The sequence below is a fragment of the Anomalospiza imberbis genome, chromosome 6 (assembly GCF_031753505.1).
Source record: "Anomalospiza imberbis isolate Cuckoo-Finch-1a 21T00152 chromosome 6, ASM3175350v1, whole genome shotgun sequence".
In the NCBI taxonomy this organism is placed as follows: Eukaryota; Metazoa; Chordata; class Aves; order Passeriformes; family Viduidae; genus Anomalospiza; species Anomalospiza imberbis.
Genome location: NC_089686.1, coordinates 50,805,079 through 50,829,660, shown reverse-complemented (window position 1 = coordinate 50,829,660; position 24,582 = coordinate 50,805,079). Strand labels below are relative to the sequence as shown.

General features: G+C 42.1%; 1 protein-coding gene across 2 annotated transcripts in view; it reads right to left on the bottom strand.

The window, feature by feature from the left end:
• Window positions 1-24,582, bottom strand: part of RRAS2 (RAS related 2) — a 46,264-nt gene that overhangs the window by 7,860 nt on the left and 13,822 nt on the right. For both annotated transcript variants that reach the window (XM_068194128.1, XM_068194127.1), the window contains exons 2-4: window positions 3,551-3,638; window positions 2,966-3,068; window positions 1,471-1,579 (exon numbers count right to left, since the gene is read on the bottom strand). In XM_068194128.1, coding sequence (XP_068050229.1) covers window positions 1,471-1,579; window positions 2,966-3,068; window positions 3,551-3,638 — 300 coding nt within the window. The remainder of the gene's footprint in view (window positions 1-1,470; window positions 1,580-2,965; window positions 3,069-3,550; window positions 3,639-24,582) is intronic.

Below are 24,582 nucleotides of genomic sequence, written 5' to 3'. Positions count from 1 at the left end.
ATTCACAGCTGTTTCTAGAAATGGATGTCCAGGATTACCAACTACAATTGCAGGTATCCTGAGAGCTGGGGCTGACAGCCATGGTGTTATTTCCCTACCAAATATTATTTGGGAGGGAACATTGATGTTATTCCCTCCCAAATGTTATTTCCCTCCCCCCCAGAGGGGAGTTTGTCCTTCAGCAATTACAATTAGCAGAATAGTTCAATTTCATCTCCATAATTTCAATGCTAACTTTTGTGCAGGAGATGAAGTACCGATGTTCCAGGACCTGCAAGGTTAAATCTAGGAATTCTGATGGAACTGAAGAATGAAAGGGAATGAAATGAAATGGCCCCTGTCTCAGGGACAGGCTGTTCTGTGAATGTGTGAGTACTCAAAGTTACTTTAGAGGAATTTGTGAGCTACTTCTGTGAAAATTCTTTCAATGCAGCATCTTTCAGCATAGCTTTTAATTTAGTCATGATCTTTCTACACAGCTTCTGGGATGAAGAGGCTGTGACAGTCAAGGGACCATATTCAACAGGAACTTTTTTTTGTACTGTAATTGTAATTCAATGTTGCATAAACTAACTCACTGAGCTCTTTAAGCCATGTTTTTTTTTCTTGTGAAACTCTTAGAACAATTCCACCAATTTTAGCAATTTACTTTATTCCCAGAAAATCATGCGTTACCACCAAGCTTCTGGTGTCATCTTACTGCCTCAAGAGAAAATATTAAGCTTCTCAAATTAGTTGCTGAAGAAAATACAAGTTTGACATCTGTTCCTTTCCTGTTGCTATAGTAAGGTTATTTTCATTTCAGCTCAAATTAGTTGGATTCATTAAAAATCAACAGCAACTAAGAAAAACATATTTGAAAGTCCTTTAAATCATTTTAAAATAAATATTTTAAGTAGTCTTGTGACTAGAGGTGAGGTTGAAAACTACTGGTTTCAAAACTTTAAGGAACATAAATATAACAAACTGTGTTGCTGTAGTTCCAACTTTTAAAGCTTTAAGTCAGTTATGCAGAAGATGAGTGGCCAAAGAGAAAGAAGTGAATAACTACTAATTTATACATAACAGCAGTGAAAGGTAAAAGCAAGAGCACTGAAGACTAAGAATGGTTGGAGTTAGTGTTGGAATGCACTCTGCTGGCACAGCGCAGTGGTGAGTAACAGAACTGAGGAACCAGACACGTTCATGCCTGAGTAATCAAGACATGACAGAAAGCTCTCAGCTCTGTGAATAGACTTGGTCTCAACATAACCCCACTGAGTCAGACAGAAGATGTGCTGGAATGCCATCACACTCCTAAGGTTCTTCAAGTACAGAAACTGAGTGGAGTTTCTTGCTTTGGAATTAGTTTGTATGATATGACTTATGATTTTCATTTGTTTGTTCCCATTCTGGAAGGAAGTATAGTTTTGGGGGAAAAACTGCATTTTCTGGAAGAATGTGAGCAGTAACTAAGAGCAAATGAATTACCTGTCTTTGATGGTCCAGATCTGCTTTATTACCAACAAGAATCATTGGAAACTCATCACGATCTTTCACTCTAAGAATCTGTCGCTGAAACTTATAGATTTCTTCAAAGCTGTGAAAGAACACAAGTAGAACATCAGTGCACTAATTCACAGATTCTTGGGTTCTGAAAAATTCAGAAATTATGAGTCACCAAGAGGGACTTGCCCTGCAATGACACACAAGCACAGACAGCTGCAGGCACTCCAGAGTCACAGCATGACCAGTTAGAGAACCATTCAACACTCAAAAAAAATCCCCAAGTAAGCAGTGTCCTCTGCACTGGGCTGAGGTGGGGCTGCAGGGTGAGCAAAACACTGACTGTGTCTCAATCCATAGGGACCCACAGCCAATGTGCTGCAGAGAATCAAGCAACCATGGTCCATTCTACGAATACTGACTCTGGAGTTCTACTCCATCTAGAATATTCAAACTACAGTATAGAGACCCTGGTGATCAATATTTCAGCTGGCCACCTCCAGAGCTACTTCTAAGAATTCTGGGGGAAGCTATCAAAGCTGGAAAGTTTTGTTTTGTCAAGCACAGAAAAATGGCAGGGCTAAATATCAGAAAGCTTTGCAGTTACCAAGTTATACCAGGTACTGATGCTGTCCAAGCATAAAGAATATTCCAGCAGTGCTTAAGGAAAGCTGAGCAGAGCAGAAAACTTCTTCCAGGATGTATGCTAAACAAGCTAATTCTGGCCTAAGCAAGGATTTTTGGAGAATGAATAAAGAAATCACTGCTTTCAAGTAAACACTGTTAAAGCTACATCACTACATAAGGACCTTCAGCACAGACATTTGCAGACAATCACATACGCCTTGTAGCCTTCCAGACATACAGCCTGAAGGCATTTACATCTAGTTTGCCAGCTAAAATTTAAAAGCAAGATGATCACCAGTAAAAAAAGTCACATTAAAAAGAACTAGGTAGCCAGACACCTTATGCAAAGGTGAACTAGAAGGGATGTATGTCACTAAGCACAGCTCTCCATGAGCTTCTAAGATGTTTCATCTGCATTCTGCAGCCATTCAGTCAATGCACGGGAGTAAGCAGAGGGACCTCTGCCTGCAAAAGAGTGCAGGCACATACTCTAAACCCACTCAGAAACCCAGAGCCAGCTACTTGATGCTGCACATGGCAAAGGGATATTGCTAAGAACTGACTGAATACCAGACACTCCCAGGAAAATGGTATTCTGGACTGTAATAACATTCTTGAATAGAGCTGTCATTTTTTTGCGTATACTTTCAAGTCATCTATTGAAACAAAAAGAGACTTTCAAAAAGTGATTGGTTCAAAATTGGTCTTCTTCAGTGCTGAAAGAGCATCACACCTTGCACCTAAGAGTGAACACATATTTAATGTTTTGTTTGAGAATATTTCAGTTAAGGATCATGTGCAATTTAAGAATAATTAAAACTTGTTTGTTTTAATAACGTGACCTCAGGCTTACCTTCCTCTATCTGTGACTGAGAAAACAAGCAGAAAGCCCTCCCCTGTCCTCATGTACTGCTCACGCATGGCTCCAAATTCTTCTTGTCCTGCTGTATCCAGAACTGAACATAAGCAAAAATATGAATTACTACATTTCGTGATCTGATAGACTGAAAAAAAAAATTATTCCTGATAAGATATTGTGAAAGTCTCTCCTGTGCATCATCACCAAGCAGATTCCACTTTTTGTAGATACTACTGGATATTTCTCTAATACTCCAAACAAGTTCTTGCACTGATTGAACAATTCAAGACCTACCAAAGAAACTAAACAACAAAACACTTGAGGACTTCTGCTAATTCCTGACCATCTGAAACAGATGGAAAATGCTCAGAGATACATGGGGATGAGGGTTGTTGGTTTATTCTTAAAGAAATCACCAATGTGCAAAAATTGAAATTTTTAAAGCAAAGCATTTCTATTGCACTTGGGAGAGGCAACACAGAGGTGTGTTTTTCATGCCACCATGTCACCCAGGTAGTTCCTGGGAATAACACCAATTCCCAATCCCAGTTTTGTGGGCACTGTGGGTGAGCTACTTACTGTCCAAGCGCGCGGCTCTCTCGTCTATCACACATTGCTTGGTGTAGGAGTCCTCAATGGTTGGGTCGTAATCCGTAACAAAGTAGGACTGCAGACAAGAAAACAAGTTTGTGTCTTAGACAAGCACACACAGGACACTCACCGAGGGAGATGCTAAAACTGGACACTTGACAGCATAAGGAAGGTGAATGTGTTTATCCATGTACAACCATTTGGTTCTTCATCCAGAGATAAGCAGTAATGGTTTTCCTATTCCTAGAAAATGCTCATAAATTGTAGAGATTACCAGCAGAGTCACTGAGTTAACTGGATTCCCACAGCCTTTCTAGCATTTTCTAGACATTACTGGCAATGCCTAGGATTTCTCAGAAATCCCTTGAAACTTTCAGTTTCTAGGGACTTCTAAGGTCTCTTCTAATTTCTCTGAACATCTGGTAGGGTTTAGAAGTTCCTTGAAATTCTCAAGTCTACAGGACTTCCTCTCCCCATCCCAGAGCCAGAAGTTTCTAGGAAGTACCAGTACTTTCTCAGCTGTTTCTAAAATTCCCTAGCAGTTTTAGCTAGTTCTAGCTAGTTCTAGCAACAGCTCCACACAGCACAAGTAGCACTTAGTTTGTTAGCTGAAAGAAGTTTGTTGGAACATCCTTGTTGCCAGGATGTCTCTCCTGGTTTTAATTACTTTAAGCACTCGCATCCTCCAGACAGACAACCCCTGAAAGCAGAATAAACCATGAAATGCCTGTGCCACCCATGGCCTAAGCACAAGGCTCCACCAGACACTGCCAGGCTGTTGCTTATCACCCAGACTGTGGAGCAGAGCACATTCTGGTACATTTCTCTAGAGACTGCGTGACCTGGTACTGAATAGTGGGTTAACAACACCATCAGAAGACAAGTTTAGTTTTAGCTTGCATGCAGCCATAGTAAAGTTAACTTCACCTAAAACTGAAGAAATCGGAACCCTGATCAAATTCCTTCCCATCTATGCTCCCAGCAGGCACTCAGTGCACAATTTGTGCAGAACTGCAGGTCTACCACCTGTGTACATTATTCAGTCCTGTAAACCAGTAAGGAATTAGGAATGGTTTTTTTCTTCTCCTAGGAAGAAAAAAAAAAAAAAAGAAGGGGGCTTTGGTGAAGCACCTTCCCCATGACACAAAGATACCAACAAGACAACACACTGCTCCTCTAAACTTACCAAAATCAAGTTAACAGATGTCACCATTGGAAAAACAAAACAAAAAAAAAAAAAAGGGGGGGGGGGGGGGGGGAAAAGAACTGAAATCACAGCACTAGTCCACTAACCTTCTCCAGACACACCACTGTCAGTGCAGAACACAGTTAACTCTGTTCTTTGCAGGCAAGTTATGTGGCTGTATTTGCCCTTGTCCAGCTCAGGTTAGGAGCTGCACATGAGGACAGCCTGCAGGACACTGTCCTGACTGCACCCAGCTGACCCCACCACTTGGACATGTCCATGCCAGGCTCCTGGTTCAGCAGCATGGACAGGGGTTCCCCAGCAGAGATCATGGACTGAGCTGCAGCTCCCTTCCTGGAAGAAGCACATCACCAGCTGTGGCACACTCGACCACCTGTGGTCATATGACCACATATATGACCTGCACATATATGACCTGTGCTCATATACCACAGCCATCATGCAAGTTGGCTGCAGGACGAGTTTGTACAGGTTGCTGTTGATCTGTTATTTAGATCTGGCACCACACTGAAAAACTGCTGCCCCCAGAGCAGAGACCCTGAGCTGCTCCTCTGCATTTTAAGCAGACATCGGTGTCCTCTCAGGATACACCTACACAGCAGCCACAGCCACCAAAAAAAAAACAAAAACAAAAACAAACAAAAAAACCCTAACAAGCCCTCTACCACTAAAAAAACTCCAGTAAACCAACAGGCATGGGATCCTAAATGCAACACACAGCCAAAGCGCCCATCTATAGACAGCAGAACACTCACCTCAGAACAAGAAGCTCCTTCAACTACAACTCATCCCTTTACCTTGCTTCCCTTTAAGATTTAAAGAGGAAAAAATTCAGTCTTCAAAACTGTTCTCTTTTATTTTGCCTGTATTCATGACTCAACATGTGCTATCCAGGAGTTTAAGAAGAAACTTTGAGGAATGAATTTACATGATTTACATAAACTCTAAATAAGGTCTCAATTCTTCTGAGGCCTTTAACAAACTGTGAACATACAAGTATATAAATAATATCACTTACAGAATCTGACTTTAAAGGGGTGATCACAAGGAAGGGAATTTAAGTCCTATATTTCATTAAGGAAATAGAAAGTGATATTTATAAAAAAGCATTAGGTGACTAAACCATGGAAGATAGAGCCTGCACTCTGAAATTACTCCCTATCCCTCTCCAGCTTCAGCTTTTATTCCTCCATCCTGCAGAATTCAAAGTTACTGTTTGAACCTTTATATCTACAAAATGGTAAAGGATAGCAGCTTTTAAATAAAAGGGAGAATTTGGAATCAATTTATTTTGCTCTCATGAATCAGTGTTTGTAGAACACCTACAGCAGCAAGTTTGTATCCAGCAAGGGCGGTATTTTTCACTAGGAGAGTTCAGAAAAAGCAAGCCATAATGATCTCAGATGGATTCTTATTTTCCTCATTAGCTGTCCAAGGGCCAACAACTACAGTATGTTCTGTAATCTGCAGGGCATTTCTGTGATTCCCTCCATGTGAAAAATGCATATTATATGGCTCTACGCAGATATTTACTATATGTATTATGCTAGGTTGGAAAGTTATGTTGTATTAACATTTTAATAATATAGTAAATGTAGTTTTGTAAGCTTTAGCAGTTAAAATAGAAATTATGTGTGTATTCTTTTAATTAGCTCAAGAAAAGGAGAAGATAATAAAAAAATTCTTTGCACAGAGATAACAATTACAGAAACCCATAAATTTTCCAAAGGAGAGGAGTTTATGGTTTTCCTTATCAACGGAAACGAACTTTTTCAAGCTGGACTTAGATTGGAAGGCACCTGGGGATTATAGAAAATTTTTGACACGTACCAGATGGATTTCTTGTTTTAAATAAAATATATGCATATTCATAAAGTGTTTTGTATATGCAACAGATTACCCTTTTTAAGGAGTAAAATTTCTTTTAACAGGGTCCCCCCTTTTCCTGGCTTACTTTTGTCCAGGGAGGGGTACCCAGCCCGGGCTGTAACTCTTTGCTGTTATTGTCGCATTAATTGTCCTAACTCTAATTGTGTAACCTTTATTACTACATTTGTATTTTTTTTTTATAACTATTTTACTTTTATTAAACTTTCTAAATTTTTGAAACAAGTGATTGGCGTTTATAACACTCCACCCTTCTTATTTTTTTTTTTTTTAATTAAAAAACCCCAACTATACACAAAGCAAGAGTGCAAGACTAGGTACAGAGACATGGAACGTGGTTCCTCCCTCAAAAAGGGAAACAGGATTAAGTCATCCTAATCCAGCATCAGCCACATGTCAAATTCAGAATGAGCAGATGCCACAGGTCCCCTATGTAACAATTGCTCTTACAAGTATTTTCTTCCCTCCCATGGAGCTGTACTGCCAAATCTGCTGTCACAGCCACTACAGGAAAGGTTTGCAAGGCAATTAGTGCTGTGGTTTACCTCCAGGCACTGGGCAAGGCCTGGAACAGAAACAGCTGAAACAGCTGCTGGTTTTGAAGGAGTCTTCCCAGACTGCACTGGGACTATGTGCTGCAGGACACACAACAACTACAGCTCGCAGGCCTTATTCAGTCAGGGTTGATTTACAAAAAACAGATGTAGTAGACACAGTATTTATCAATTTAGGCATAAATGGACCTTCCTGCTGCTGTTCAGACAGTGTTTCAAGAATTAAGGCCTGGCAGATATGCTGAAGTGTTCCATGAGGCCATCCCTTTGCTCCTGAATACTGTCTGGGCAAGGTGCCTGCTCACCCAGCAAGCACAAGACCCTACACCAGAATAAATAACTTTGTAGAGGTCAAAGAGTTTGTGGCAGAACTGCTAAAAAACCTAACAGGAACCCAGTTCCAGCAGACACAAACCACTGACAACCTACTGGTTTCAAATTGATGCCCAGTCTAGACAAATGAGAGGAGGAAGCACATCCCAGAGTGCTGGAATACCCAGGGCTGTCTAGTGCTGTCTGTTTGATGAAAGCTGTCTGTGCAAGCCCTAACACCTCAGAGCAGCCACTCTGCCAGGCTACAGCAGTCCCAGGAAGTACAGCAGGAGCCTGGGATGAGAGCTGGCACAGAGCACACGGCACAGCTCTCTAGGGTGGCCCAATACAGCCCAGGGTGTCAGATCTGCTCCTCTAGGAGCCGTTGAGTTTCTCTTGACAAATCCAAAGAGCCATGACTCATTCAGCTGGCTCCACTGCAGCTGGCCACTGCCTGCAGGAAATAATTAGAAGCAGTTAAATTTCTTCTCAGGAGGTAGTAACTTCAACACTCTCTCCTGTTACACACTCCCTTAATCACGAGCAAAATCAAAGCTCTTTCCACCCATCTCCTGGAATGTAAATGAGAATTTGAGCCCAGTAGTCTCATCAACCATGCGATTTACCCGGAATATCATGCAACAGATTTTCTAGGTTTGCTCTTTCTAAGACTGCTGAGGCAATCAAGCCCAGAGATGGGAAAGCTCACTGCCAAGGTCTTTTGCAAAGGGGAAAAAAAACCAAAATAACAAAAATCCCTGATCCCACACTACCTGCATCACTAATAGATGGGCAACTCACCACTAAAATCTCTCATATATACACACTCATCATCTTAAAATGCATTTCAAATGATCTCCTGACTTTAACAGGAGTTTCTACTTGCAGTGCATGGAAACAATGACACTATACAGACTACTGCTCTAGCAGTCTTTGTTTTAGGCAATAGCAATCCCTAAGTCATTGTATCAATCACTCAAGTCTTTTGGTAAGGAGAAGATATGAGAATTGCTCTTAAGTTTATCCTCTTCCTCCATTTATTTGTTGCCTTTAATACATATGAAGAAACTCCTCCATTAGCTGACAAGCTTGAGTCCCACTCCATAAATTAATAAAAATTACAAAGTAAAGGCACCTTTGATGGAAAACCTTAGTGACAATTCATGGCTCTTATGCTGCTTTTCACATTTACCCTTCATAAAGTAATAAACAGTCCACAAAATGAAAAGTCAGGAGATAACTTTCTTTTGCACTTTTATGTTTTAGGGTGGGAGAGAAGTAGGATGTTGTTGACAGGAAGCTGCTCTAAGCTGCAGTCCAGAGGCTGGCTGCAGAACATTCTTCCCTTTCTCTTCACACCAAGCTTGAAGGCCATGCAATGAAAGGCAGCCCAGCACAGTGAGAGCACACCACCACTATGAGTAAGTTAAAGGAGAGGTACATGCCAAAATATATATTCATCCTTGCTGTCTCTATAATCTCCATCTGTATTTACTAAACATCCACATAATGTTTCAAAGAGCCACTGGTTGCTTATTTACATTTTTTCCACGTTTTAAGTTTTTGGTTCAAACCCAGTAAAGGCAAGGAAATAGAAGGGTTTCCACCCTCCAGCTACAGTTACAGAGCAGCTCTGGATTTAAATAAGCATCTGCAATTTGAGAATAGCAAACAGCCCAAAAATCCTCCCTAGCTATAATTTTTATGATAGAATTTAAAACAAATATGTATAGCATCCACCAACACCAAAGCTTCAACTTTAGACTTGAATACATTCCCAAATACCTGAAATGTAAGATCCCAAGATTCCTGTGCTCCTTGACAGAGTATTTCTTCTGGCAGTTTCTCCTTTGCCTGCCTTTTACACTATCATCTCTTCTCTAGGTTTTACCTCATTTCCCCTGCACTCCACCAAGAACACTCTTGACCCACTCAACCAATGTGAAGTCCAATTCACCCCCTGCACCGCCAGGTCTTCACCATGGGCATACAACATACAGCAGAGTACCACCTACAGCCCTATCACACACCACACTGATCACATCAGAAATATTTAACCCAGAAAGACAGACATTTCAAGTTCTCTTCATTTAAATGACTATTTCCAGCATTCATTCCAAGCCACAGACTAGGTCATTGCCACAGGTTAAGACGAGGGCTCCAGTGTCATGGCCAGTTAGTAGGGCCAAAAGTGGATGCCTTTCTCTTTGAGGTACTTGACTACACCATAAAAGCCTTCCCAGACCATGAATTAAGATCTAAATGACTGACTGCATAACTCAGTTTGCAACTTCCATTGGTTTCCCTTCCATGACATCTTATAGCCTGTGCCATAACTCTTCTACCTGAGAGTGGCAGAGCAGCCAAGTCTGCACTGAAGTGACCCCAGTGACACACTGTGCCCTCCTCCAGCTTGCAAAGGAAGTGAGAGACCATTTCTAGGAGTTCTAATTATGTTCCTCTCTCTGGAGGAGGAAGCAGACAGGTTCTATGTCACTGCAGGCAAGTCGCTAGATGGGTGACAGTAACCTGTCACCTTGCCCAAGCACTGTGCTGCCCTGGTCCAGAGCTAACCTGCTCACCAGAAGGGGCAATCAGGCAAAGCAGCAGCTCAGGGCCCCAGCACCTCAAGGGATTAAAAGAACCTCCTTTCACAGCACAAAGGAGAAGTCATTCTTTTAGAGTACATGAGTTGGCTGGCTAGAAAACAAGGAAAACGTGCTGTAAAAAAACCCCGAAGTGACTTCTAGAAGCAAACATAAACCCAGACTGCATTCCAGAATAAAGGAACAGACAGAGCAAAACACACAAATTTAGGATTTTTCAGAGCCCCGAGCACTTGTGTCACAGAAAAACGCCAAACAAACTAAAAGCACACCACTAATCAGAGAGCCTCTGACAAGCTTGTTCCAATAGCAAACACACACCTCTTCCCAGGAGCAGGTGGTTCACTAGAACCCAGTATTTCCAGACAGGTTTAATTGGTTGGTGCTGGAAAAGCAAAAGGTGGATGCTGTTGGGGTTGATGACAGGTTTGCCATCTTCTGCAAAGGTTTGGTGCAATGCCCAAACCAGTACCAGAAAAGGACTGCAGGAGGTACCCACAGCAACCCAGCACCACTCCAAACATAAATGTTCAGGACTGCATTCAGCACACTTTGCTGGCATAAACAGTCACACTTTACTGAACGAGGGCAAATATTTTGGTGTTGAATGTTGGGAGAATAGGAGACCAAAGGTCTAGAATTGTCCTGATAAAGGCCAGACTAAAGAAACAAGGATTAGAAAACTGCCTCATGCTACAGAAAGAAAAGTGTGTCATCATCCAATCATCCCATATTCCTACAAATCTTTAAGAGGTTCTTTCTTTTAATTATACAAACAAGTAAGTGCACCCATTCCTTTCTTCCAAGAAATATAAATTAAAAGATAGTCAGTGCTTGCAAGTAATCAATGAGGCTTCCCTCAATTTGCACTACTTTCCACTGCCCTAATGTGTACTGTCAGCATTGTTATGGCTGTCCAGGGAAACAGATGTCATTTGTAACTTCAATTACTGCCATTACCCAGTGATGTGAAACACTTCATTTCATGAAGTCACTAAGTCAGAAGAGGAATAAGCTGAAGGAAGTTATAGCGAAGGAAAGATGACATGAGACATGTACAAGCTAAACCCTTTGGAAATTCATACAACAGCTGAAAATTTTTATTTGTTCCTGAAAAAATAGCAACATACATATATATAATACCAAACTGTGATTAAGTACATGCTTAATCAAACACTAACAGTTCTACTAAAGAAGAAAATAATAATGGGAAATGCGAAGTTGTTCTATAAGCCATGGCAGCCTCAGAATACATCCATTAGATTATTCCCCTGCCAACATACAACTCGAAGACAGAAGAGAGTAGGATACAGAAATAGATACCCGACTTGGTTAAGCAGAAGTAAGTTCTCCTTAAATTTTCTGTGCAATGCAAGGATTGTCAAAAGCTGTGCTTACCCTGGAAACACTAAAAGTGTGAGTCCTATTACACATCCACAGACTCTTCTGTCCCTCTCCCTCCATGGGACACTGATCACTGAGTGAGCACATCAGAAAAAGAAAACTCCTAAGAAAACCCTCTTCAGCGCATGGGCATATTTAAGGCACATAGCTAAATATAACATGGCTTTCTTCTACATGGGCTTTGTTCTGCTCACTACCCAAAATACCTAATAACAAAACTGGTTCTGCATTCCCTACAGGTGTGGGGAAAGATGTGCTAGGATGGGGGGGCAAGGGGGAAGGGGTATGGAAGGTATAGTGTCTTCAATTTGAATGTTAACACATAAATCTCTCTATGCACCTTTAATTTTTGCCTTTACAAAATGAACACTTGGATTTTGTATCCATTAACACACTCATTTCCAATGGTATTTCTCCAGACAGCTAGGCATGCTAGGAAATTTCAGATTTCAACCCCAGTTAAGCAGGACTGACTTGTGTGACAGATTTAAAAGCTGGGTTGGTTCTGGAACATCAATTTATTCATCAATTTATAGTCAAGTAGTGGACCAACACTCAGGGATATGAAAGACTGAAATCAAGTTAACTTTTGTGCACTGACAGGGAACATCCATCAGCTCTTATACATTTCAACATGCCTTAAAAAACTGTCTGCTAACTTTTGCCCTTCCCCTAACTGCTACTTTTAAAAAAGCAGCTTTACCTTCTCCAACCCCACCCTTTTTTTCTCCCTGGCACCTAAGGCATGGCTGGCAAAATAGCTTGGGTTTACAGGTAGAAATCTGGAGAGTGCAACTGCTAAAGAGATAATTACAAGATCCAGTGGGGGAAAAAAATAATCCCAGCTACAGTAGATTTGCTTGGGGAAAAGAAAGTGTCTTCACCACTTTGACTAAGACAGCCTTTCAGTGCATGTTCAAATAACAGAATTGAATTATTTCAGTTTCAAGAAAATGTCTTCAAAATGAGTAATATTCCAGAATATTCATAATTGAATGAATAGTTCAAGAATAATCATTAAAACTATTTTTCTGAAAAGTTACATGCCCTTTTGCTAACATACTTAAAGACACCATCAGATTCCAGCACAGTCTCAACTTGAAAACCTTAAATGCTTTTTCCAATTTAAAGAACTCTGTGATTCAAATTATGGATGCTGGCTATATGAACATCATGTGAATACTGATGAGAGTGGGTTTTCTTTTCATATATGTTTTGCAGTGCATGTGAACATCTTTTAAAATATTAACTCCCTTAAAAAACAGCTTCCACCTTTTAAACTCAAACTGAATCTGCACTGTGCTTAGGTCTCCTTTCAGTCCCCAGTTTACAGCTCTCCCCATGGGACAGCAACTTGGTATTAACTGCTCACCAGCCTGTGAACATTCCCCTCCAATTTATAATTCTCAAAACTCAAACCACACCAAACATTCTCACTCAGACACCTGGTTTAGGCAATATGTGCTCTGAACTTTGGCCTCTCAAGTACTTCCTAGTAGTGCAGTTTTCATTGCTGAAGATCAGAGAAGGTGCACTTTCACTGTCTGAGAAGACTTCTTTGTAATGCCTTCAGTTAATGCTCTTTAATGCCAGTAAGCACCTACAGAGCTCTTTGAAGGCAGCACTGCTATTTCTCAAGTTGAAACGTGTCTGACTGTAAAGCATATTCTATACTGCAAGCTTAGTTGAGTCTTGATTTAATTTCATTTCATTTTTGTTTCACAGTTAATATGTGCAGGAACTATGAATACACCAGGTACTTCATCTTCCTCATCTTAACCACTTGTAATTCAAGGAATGCTGAAAACATTCATGACGCACCATCTTTTTATCCATAAAGTGTTATCATGTTTAGATAGCTTTCAAACTAGCAGCTCACACAAGCTCTTCACAATGAACTCAAGTTTTTTTCTCCAGAAAGCAGTGACATTTTTTTTAAAAGTACATTTTAGGACTGATTTTAGGACTTTGTATAATCAGATAATGGGGACTACAGCTGTAAGAAGAAAAAGTAAGGTTGCTCCAAAAATCCCCTGTGGAGGCAAAAGTCACAGAATACTTTTTCCTCATACACATGAAATCATTAGAACACCTCAAGACAGTGTAATTAAGAGATTTGGTTTATAAACTAAGCACAGTAACTGGAAAAGACTTAGTCAATTAAAATCCCTCTTCACTGCTGTAACTTAGATCTAACTATACCACAGTCAGCAACAGCCTTCAGCTTAGTGGCTCCAAGGAGACCCATGTTCAGGGCATTTCCAGTCTATTAAGAAAGAAGTCACTTCATAACTCTGATCAACTTGGACTTTTCAGATTGTCTAGCTTAGGTTATGGACATTTGGAGCCAGACAATTACAGTAATTAAATTAATTAAAGTAAGAAGTTTTTCTAGCCCAACAAGTCAGTGGAACAAAGCTGCACTCCAGCATCTCTAACCCCTAGTTCACATTTTAGCTACCTGAAAATGTTTGATCCCTGGGACTCCACAGCAAGCTAAGATCAAAACTTTCTGAAGTTAACACCTTTCTTATTCTGACTCCATTCATCAGAAAGAGTCAGGCAGAAAGCCTAAGGAAGGTAAATTCCCCACATTCTTCCTCTTAAAACATTTGTTTAACATGAAGATACAATCAGGTTGACTAGCCCACTAAACCCAGAGCCTAGAGTTTTCTAGAATGAGTCAAGCTAGGATTAAATATTTATAAGATAGTATTTCATTCTACAATTAAACCACAGCAACTTCCTAATGAAAGAGGGAGGTTTTATCATCTCCAGTCCTGACATTCCACTGTAATTCCCTGATGCCTTCAGGATGATCAAGAGATCAGGAAGTTCGAATTGCCACATAAAAATAATAAAAATCCCTCATCCAAATAAATACTGGCCATGCAAACCACGTTTACATGTCCAGGCACCTTAATAAAGTTCACATAATACCACCAAGAGACACCTTTTGACCTAACTTCAATATATTCAACTACTTTATTAATACACAATTTGCTCAAATATGTAAATGCTAAATAGGGACTGAACCCAAAGAATGAAAGCTTCCAGAAGTTTTGATCTTAGCACTTGTCCTGCTGGGAAACAAAAACATTGAAATTACTCTTTCAGACCCAGTAACACATTTTATTTACACAGCCAGGTCATTGTAGACATTGATAGCAATGCATTAGTTCCTGTCCTGTAGGGTTTTTTCTCTTACCAGTAAATTCCATGGAATATTAGAACATCAGCTTTGACAATATCCAACATAGTAACACTCAGTTTCATTAGCAAAGTCTGGAGTGCTTTATTTTTCAAAGATTTGTTGACTGATCATTAACCACTAATTATTTAGGAAAAAGCTATAAAATAGCACTTCTATCTAATAAGAACTATTGCTTCAAGAAGATGAGCACAACTCTAACAGCTTTATTCACCCAAATTACATATTTATTCAACTCCAGCCTTTTCGCCTTAGACTAGACTATCTAGACTAATTTTGCAGACTACAGACAATTTCTATTATCTTTAAGTTTGGAAAGTGTCATAACCAGAAGTGTCAGGAATGCTGAAATTACAGCTGTGTAAGTGTTATTTAGCCATCTATTTTCATTAGCAAGGCTAATAGTTACTGGCCTTCCCCCCAGATCCTCACCCAACTCAGTAAAACACACAGTTATCCTGGAGCACGACAATTTTAAATGATAATGAAATAACTGGTTGCCTACCCATGAAATGATGGACTCCTTCAAAGTGTGTTAATCATTCAGGACTGCAAACATCAGAGGCTGCATGGTGCATGTATTATAATGGCAAAATGTGCTGCAAAATTAATTAAAATAAAACCACACTTGTGGCAAGCACATTTCTCTCTCTCTCAGGATTTTTATAAAGGTGCACAGAGAGAGGTGAAAGAAAAACAATTTCTATTTCTGCTCCTTGTTTTTCTCTTGTGCAATGTGTTTGGAGAATTGTTTACCTAGAGCGAATGCCTGGTTGGAACACAGTGGATTGTTTGGGCCTAATGGCCAGTCAGATCCACCTGTGTTTGGACTCTGGAGAACAGGGTCACAAGTTGTGAGTGAGTTAGATATGATAGAGAGAGTAGCATGTAGTTTTTAGTATCCTCTTTAATATAGTATATTAATGTATCATAGCATGATTATAATAAATCATTCAGCCTTCTGAAATAAGTCAGACATCATCATTCTTCCCATTGGGTTCACTGATATCTACAACAAGTGGTGACGCCGAACGTTGAATTAAGAACCAGGACCTGGATCGGTCCACAACCGTGATTTTACACGGGAAAGGAGGTGAACCCTCTTGAAAAGGCATGTCCGACGTCCCTGCGAGGGATAGGGGAAGTAAGACGCCGTAGGAACCCTCTCTACCGGACCAGGTGCAGCCCCGAGCAGTTGCCGTAACCGGACGCCTCTGCCTGCCTTTGAAAAGGTACTGATTTTTGATTATAATACTGCCCTGACCTGGGGTGGACTTTAACTTTGGGAAGAAATGTCTGAAGATATAGATACTGGTTTGTATTGTGTACATGGCCGTATATTTGCCGTCTGGAGAGATCTGGCTAAGGTCTATGGAATTTATATCCCTGAGGATGATTTATTGGAGTTTCTTGAATATGCAGACACTCGTGTTTTTTTCAGGGATCTGGGTTTTTCCCTGAATCCAGAAGCTTGGAGATCCCTGTATTTCCTATCAGGCAAAGCATCATGCGAGATCTCCGAGCGCTTCGATACATGAGAATTTATTTCGAGCTTCTTCCGATAGTCCAGAAATGGACCCCTTTTTCGATAGTCCAGTCTGTGCGGCAGGTGGCGCCCCGTGAAAAGGGGGGGGCGCAGAGCCTTTGTCCGTGGCTCAGAAGTTTTCTTCTGCTTCTGCACAGAGGGAGGTTTTTTCACTGCCTCCTCCACCTCCTGCTCCTGCAGCTTGTGAGCCCCCTCTCGTCCCATCGGAGGGGGCGGGCCCGCTCCCGACCCCGGCGGACGCGGAGACACCGCCTCCCTCGCCGGTCCGCCCGCCCGCAGCCGTGCCTCCTCTTCCTCCTGCCCGTTCGGAGCTGGGAGACACACCGCCGCTGAGAGCCAGCCTGAAGCCACTTCAGGCTTCGGCAGGGGCGGAGACACCGCCCGCGCCGGCCCCGCTCGCCGCGCCCGCCAGTGCCTCGGAGTCGGCGGCCGCGCCTCCTGCAGCGACAGAGGCGCCTCCGGCACCGCCCGTCATCGCTCCCGCGGCGGCGGCCGCGCTCCCTGCACCAGCAGCCGGTCCTCCCGCGCTGGAAGCCAGCCCCCCGGCGCCGCAGCCGGCGATTGAGCCGTCGGCAGCCGAGGCCGAGGACCTCCCCGCGCCGGCTCCACCGCCGACATCAGCTCTGACGCCCGCGCCGGCCCCGCCTGTCCCGGCTGCCCCGTCGCCTCCCGCGGCTTTCGCCGGGTCCCCAGGCGCTGCCACCAGCAACAGCAGCGAGCAAGCAGCAGCCTGGGGCCGCGCTGGAGCGGACCCCGCCGCCTCCAATCAGCCCGGGGTCCCCTCCCGGCCTGTTCCCTAGTGCTGGCGCTCCTCAGCAGCTCTTTGCAGCTGCCGCGAAAGTGGAAGTTATGAAGTTTAGTGCCTTTCTGGGGAACAGAGTTTTTCTTGGTCCAATTCTTGCTTGGGTGGGGGATTCCCGCGGGAGCTCGAGGCCCCTCGTCCCTCCCGCTCCCGTTTGAGGGGCGGGGGGGATGAGTTCTGGGAATGCTGCCGCTGGTCTTGTGCCCGGAGAGCGTGGGGGTGCTGCTGCCAGGGGTCAGGGAGCTGCGTGCCGGCCCAGCCGTGGCGCAAGTCCTGAGAATCAACATTTCTCTGGGGAAAGCACCTTCTCTGCTGAGCCCTGGGGCAGTTCTTGTGTCCTGCTCTCGTTTGAGGTGCGGGATGAACAAAATGCTGGAGGAATTGCCGTGATGCTGGCCGCATGGTAGGGGCGGGCTGTGAAGATGAAGACCCCGCCTCGCCGGCCGGGCTGGGGCCGATTGGTCCAGCCCCCTGGCCGCAGGGCCCCGCGCCCCCCACGGCCGGGTTTGGGATCTTGGCTCCGCCCGCATGGACCGGGGCCGCCAGCTGCGCAGGGTCTTAAAGCCTGCTACTTGCTGGGCATTCTGATCCCAAGAGTTCGGGGGAAAAAAAAATCATTGAAGTTAAATTTAAGATTAATTAAATAGAGGTGGTTGACAAGACAAGAGAACAAGAAAAAAGTGGTCGATTTAAAAGTTTTGGCCATGGCATTTCAGAGATTTTTCAGGTTTTTTTCTTTTTTATTTGGTGATGGGTTTTTGCACGTGAAAGGTATGTTTGCATGGTTGATGATCAGCCCAGAGTTGGTTTTATCGGTTGTTGAAGTCTCTGGGATGACATTCAGTGTTCTGGTGTTTGAAAATTATATGATGTCACATTTGGTTTTTCTTTATGGGTTTTTTTAATGGTTATTTGGACTTTCTTCAGTTGTTTTGTTTCAGGATTCAGCAGTTCTCTGTTTCAGCAATGAGAAGGACTTTTGAGGATGTCAAGATAAACGTTTCCAGACAATGGACACCTTCTCCTGAGAATCAGCTGTTTGGACTTTGAACTTTGAGCATTCTTTTCCTTGTTGTTTGGGTTTTTGTATTGTAAGATTCGTTTTAGAGATTTGATGGTTTGCAGGTAAAGGATCTCTGAACATTCCACATCAGTATTTGATTTGGCTTTTGATTGATAGCTAGCAAATTGATAAGGGGACCTCTTGAGATGTGTTTGCTTTCTTTTGCAGGGTCCTGCAGAACACTTGCAGATGCAGGTTTTTTTATTTTTATTTTTTTTTTTAATTTATACTAAAACGGTGATATGTGGCAAGCACATTTCTCTCTCTCTCAGGATTTTTATAAAGGTGCACAGAGAGAGGTGAAAGAAAAACAATTTCTATTTCTGCTCCTTGTTTTTCTCTTGTGCAATGTGTTTGGAGAATTGTTTACCTAGAGCGAATGCCTGGTTGGAACACAGTGGATTGTTTGGGCCTGAAGGCCAGTCAGATCCACCTGTGTCTGGACTCTGGCGAACAGGGTCACGAGTTGTGAGTGAGTTAGATATGACAGAGAGAGAGAGTAGCATGTAGTTTTTAGTATCCTCTTTTATATAGTATATTAATGTATCATAGCATGATTATAATAAAGATATCATTCAGCCTTCTGAAATAAGTCAGACATCATCATTCTTCCCATTGGGTTTGCCGACATCTACAACACACACTGGGTAACTTTCCTTTAGAAAAGGGTGTCTGAACAGCTTGCAAATGGCAAGCCATCAACAAGAAATTCATGCTAAAAACTCCCAACAGCAAAACCATATTAAACACACACTTCTAACACATCAATTTCCAAAGTTCTTCACATACCACAGTGGCAGGGCATGAAAGCCAGGCTGATTAACCCAAGGCTCACTTGTCCCATGCTGCAGGCAAAGTAGCTCCGTAGCAGGAGTACCCAGGCTTTTTTTGCACATCCACATCAGTCATCAATCACACTGTATTCTAAGATGAATATGTGCCTTCCTCCACCTGAAACCATTTCTCAGAAGTTTGCAACTAAGCAGCAAAACCTCAGAAAGAAGGAGAATTTGCACTGGTCAATAAGTGGTTTTTTCCATGTGATCTCTACTTGAGATTTGGCTGCTCCGAGCCAGGCCAGCACACGGGCTCCCAGGGGACCAGGAGGCAGAACAAAGCACTTCGCACCGCTCACTCCCAAACCAGCAAAAAGCTCCTTAACCTTCATGTCCCCTCTGCCAAGTGAAGTTTTTCAAGAGATTCAAATTTCACCATCTGATTTTTAACCCAGACACATCAAGGAGAAGCACTCATAACCTCAGTTTGGGATTTAGAGCCAAACAACAAAAATCTTAAGGGTATTTTTTATTGTGGCTCTAACCTAAGGTGTCAGGTTAATGCACCTGATTGTGAGAGTGGAAAGGAAGGAAGGGGATCTCTTCCAAGGTGGGGCAGGCTGCGTAAGCCTTTTCTCACCGGGGACAGAGTGTTCAGACCTTCCTGGCACACAAGCCTTTGTTTAGTCCCACTGCTTGGGCACGGCATTCAACAGATCTGATTCTGACAGATGGGAAGAAAAAGAACCCAGACTTAGCCATTGTAAACTGAACTTAGCAAAGCAATGTGGTAAGTCACTCCACCTTTGGAGCAAGATGGGGAAATCCTACCCCATGTGAGCAGGGAGATACCCAACACAGATATTTCAGTGATGCAGGCTGACCTGAGATCGTGATGGGGCATGATGCCTGTCACAAAGCACAAGCATATTAAACAGAGGCTAGTCTCACAGATGTGGACACTACTGTTCAGAAATAATTGTTCAAATTAATACCACTATCCTCAAAATTCCAGGTTTCTGGAAGAACAAAACTTAGAAATCAAATACACGGGGTGCAAATACATGGCCCTGCAATGCAGACCGGTGTAACTGAAACAAAGTTTCAGCCGGACAAACCACTTTGAAAAGCAGCAATACAGAGTATTTTCCATCACAGATACCAGGGGAGTACAACACTTTCCTTTCCAGCCTAATCAGTGCCCGCAGAGAAGTTTAATCTTAATGTCCTTGAAGAATGCCTCCATAGTCTCTCTCACTACAGCAGCAGCAGATTTCAAGATCAAAGGTTATTACTCATTCCCATCTGACATCAGCATAATTCAGCCTGGTTTTCTCATCAAGTGGCTGAGGCACAGTACAGCACATGAGGATTGTTTACAACAGGCTGTGTAGCACTTAATTTCTGACTCTTCAGAAGCAAAGCCATGTCTACTGGAACTTCTACATCACAGGCAGACAGCTGAAGTTCTTAAAAGAAACACAAGAGGTAAAAGAGAAAGTTTTATCCTAAATATAAATAAAAACAAGTTAACCCAAACCACCAGACTCACTGTTGGGAAGACAGAATTTATGGCTCCATGCCATGTTTTGCATCAGCATCCCACAAGTTAACCCAAACATGCTGTCCTGCAGTATCTCCAGACCTTGCACTTCAGTAGCACAAGGTTACTCAGTGACATCACTTTTAAATCAGCACATTTGCAGAGTGACACACAAAGCTTATGTGCGACCCTAACATTGGCTGTGCCCCTCCTTCAGAATCCACACTTAATTATATTCAGCTGAAGAGTATCAAACGGGGCAGTATCTATTTTTCCTGAATTATTTTACAGTGTGGATGAAGTCCCATCAACATCAGAATCACAGAACAAGCAAGGAGGAGATGCTGTCTGGGCAGAGGATGATTTCCTGGCAGAAAATGCATGGATTACCACCCTTTTGTTCCACCAAGCAAGTAGCACCTACAGGCCCACCCCAGCAGCATGGCAGACACGAAGCCAAATCATTCACAACTGGAATTTTCACTAGGGAGCTTGACAGAGGCAAGTGCTTGAGTAGCATTAGCCTCCCAATTAGTCAATACTTTAACAGCACAATGTGACCAATATTGTCACAACTGACATACAGGGAGATGTCCACACAGTCAAATTTCCCTAACCAGAAACTACAGAATGGTTTTACCATTGCTGATCCTGACATAAGTACCATTTCATAGCACAGAACTGCTTATAAGCACTGAATTGCTAAATTAGCTTGTTAGTGGATCTACAGGGAAAAGGAAGAGATCTTAAAGCCCCAGTAAGCCCAATTAAAATCCTCTTAAGCAGTGCCAGAATTTTCAGCCTCAGCAACTTCAGATGTCTAAAGAGTGTCAAATGGAAACACATTTATGTCCTTAAATTTTATTAAAAATGATTTTGCCCTTAGTAGTCAGTCTACATAGTTAAGCATGCAACAATATCCATCTAAAAAAAATCTACCAGCAAAACATGTGATTGTACTAAAACCAACCACAGTGTTTCTTCCCCTTCGCCTACGCACCTGCGGGTGTAGTACCACTCTCAGTCAGCATCACCCCACTCACAGGGTAGGGAAACACGTAGAAATCTCAGAGGGAGTTTATTTTTCACTTTGAATTATCACAGACACTGCATGGAATAGAAAAAGGTGGAGATAACGAACAATTAATATCTATGGCACTGATGTTAATGTTAAGAATGTTCAAGAAAAGATTGGATGAGGCACTTTGTGCCATGGTCTAGGTAATATGGTGGTGATCAAAGGTTGGACCTGATCTCAGAGGTCTTTTCCAGCCTGATTCTGTGATTGTTAGATGAATATTTCACATGACATTTTGAGTTGGAGGACACACCCAGTTAGATGTTAATCCTGGGTTTTGCACTTTCAGAGCATGTATATCTTAAAAGCAAGGATTGTTCTACCTCAGTGAGAATATAATTAACCCCAAACCACGTGCTTTTACAACTAAAGCAAAAAAGCCAAACAGCTCCTGTAAGGGACCATTCACATTCCATTAAAACCCAGAGACAGAGCACACTCAAGATGCATGTTGGGAGACCTGTTCTAATGTTAAGATCTACTTCATGCCACAAACTAGTTTTATGTGCAAACACCTACTTTCACATGTCAAAAAGCCACATCTGTGATGAACCACATCAAGAAACTGCAAGCAAACATTCAGCTGAGGTGCTACACAATCAAACACCACACACAGTCAACTAATGTTTTTACAGTATGGCCATTTATGGTAGCAGTAAAGAAGGCAAATGAAAGATTGGAGCAATTTCTCAACAAGCACCATCACTTGCCATGGTGAAGCTGATTCCAAGTAACAGATAAAAAAATATTATTTGTATCAAACACCACATCTACAGCCTTCCCATCATTGCTTCAGGAATTCACAGCTTGAGCTACAAGCATTTTCTAGAGTCACATAGACCTTAGGATCACTGAAAATCTGTTTAGTATTTTCTTCTCCAATATCCTATTTAGCAGTACAGTAGAGCAGGTTCCAAAATAGTTCTCTACCCATTTGTGAGTGAAGTTCCTCCAAGGGGAAGAAGAGTTTAAAGATCAAATTAAGAGCAAACACTTCTCATTCAGAAGCGCATGAATTGCTGAAGGGAAACAGTGCCTGATTTCCTTCCAGAGCTGGATGCTCAGGCTGAACCTGAGCTCTCCAGTGGTGACCTTTTCTCATGAAACAATGGGTATTGTAATTCCTTGTTTGAAGCACAAGTGCTCCATATACCGACCCAGCCACACCTGCTGTGACAGCACAACCCTCAGACAGTCATTCTCCACTCTTGGTTCTGTCATCTAAAGCCTGTAAACACAGCTTTCCTTAAGTAATTGGGCAAGCAGATTAGTACAGCAAACAGGGCTTTAACATCAAAATGCTCTTCCAACAGTACAGCAGCAAACTCTGTGAAAACTATTAAATGCATCCACAGAACATGAGACCATCAAGAGCATGCAAACCTCCACTGGATCTAGAAACTTCCTGCACTCTTTCCTTGCTCTTTACCTCATATTAAAAAACTCTGGAACACCATATTTGCTGCAGGTATACAAATCCTGACAAGATGGTATCTCTAGAATGGAGATACCAGCCATCAACAGAAAGGAGAGACTTCTGGCTGAGAGATCTTGCTCTCCTCACATGCTTTGCTTTAGGGAAATGCTCCTTCCTAACTTGAAGTGGACAGAAGCACCATTAGACTACACACAATACATCTCAGCTCCACTCAGGTAAACACACTACTTTTCTCATCCTTTGCAAAACTGTAACTTTATGTGCCTTTTTAAACAGATTTGAGCCCAGTTTTCTGTCGCCATTTTCTGAGAGCTAAATCTTTGGTAGGTCCACACAAACCTTCAAAAACAACTCTTCAAACAAATTGCACTTGAATAGAATAGAATAAATTCTTCTCTCCCTCTCCTGCTACTCCTGTTCTGAATAAAACAATCTAGTATTTTAGCAGGCTTTAAAGATCTAAGGGAAAATAAGGAAGGCACACCACAAAATATACAAAGAACTTATTTTTCTCCTACAGCATGTTCACACTGACCAGTTTATCATCACCACCTCATGAAGACCGGCAGGCTTTGGGATTTTTAGAGCATTGAAGGTGTGAACTTAAAAACTAAGGGCTCAAATTCAGATATTTCAGTTCAGTAACAGCATATCGTCAAGATTTGCTCCGGGGGTTTCCAGCAAGGTGATTTCCCTTCTGCCCTGTGTGCAATCATTCTTACAAAGAATTTACATAAATTCTCCAATAAACTTGTTTTCTAAACTTACAAGCCAGCCTGCACAGGCCAGCCAGACCACATAATTTTTACTTCATTTACATCAGAAGATACAGGCTGACTTCTCTATACATTATTCTTTTACAAATATCAGTTGAGAAGAGAAGCGTTATTATCTGAAAAACAGAGGTGCATGTCAGATGAATATAGCTCATGAAAGGCATTAGTAAACCACCTACAAGGTGGTTTATTGTCTAAACCACCTACAAGGATGATCAGAGGGAAGAAGGACAAGGGCTGATGAAAAATAATTTGATCATGCTAGTTGTATTTTTCCACTTCAGACAAGCTGGTTCTACTAGCAGCTGCCATCTCTCCCTCTGATTTTATGATTACTAACTTGTAACAAATCCCAAGTGAAGTAAGCTACCTTCTTCAGGACAGACACTGTGAACAGCCACTGCCACAAAAGTAAATTAGTTTGTTTATTACTAAAATATTTTGCCTTTGAAAACCATGTTAGACCAACATAGGCATATAGCAAGCTCAGAAAAGAGAGTACTTCTACAAATTCCACAAACAGCACAGAAAGTATTAGATTTCCCCACAGTCTAGGACCAGCTTACAAGCAAGATCCTTTTTATCATCTCAACATGCCAAATGATACTTACATGCCATAATCAGCCACACTAGGTTAGCTTATAGTCTTTCAACTTGACAAGTCCTATAAGACTTTCCAGGAGGGGAGCCAGTACTCCTGAAATGTCACTCTTTGCTGCCCTTACTTGCTTTTTAGTCCTCTCCAAAGCAATCCCTCCATTTCTCACTTTATTTCAGGAGGCCACAGACCTGCAGAGGCCGATTCCAGAGTGCAGAA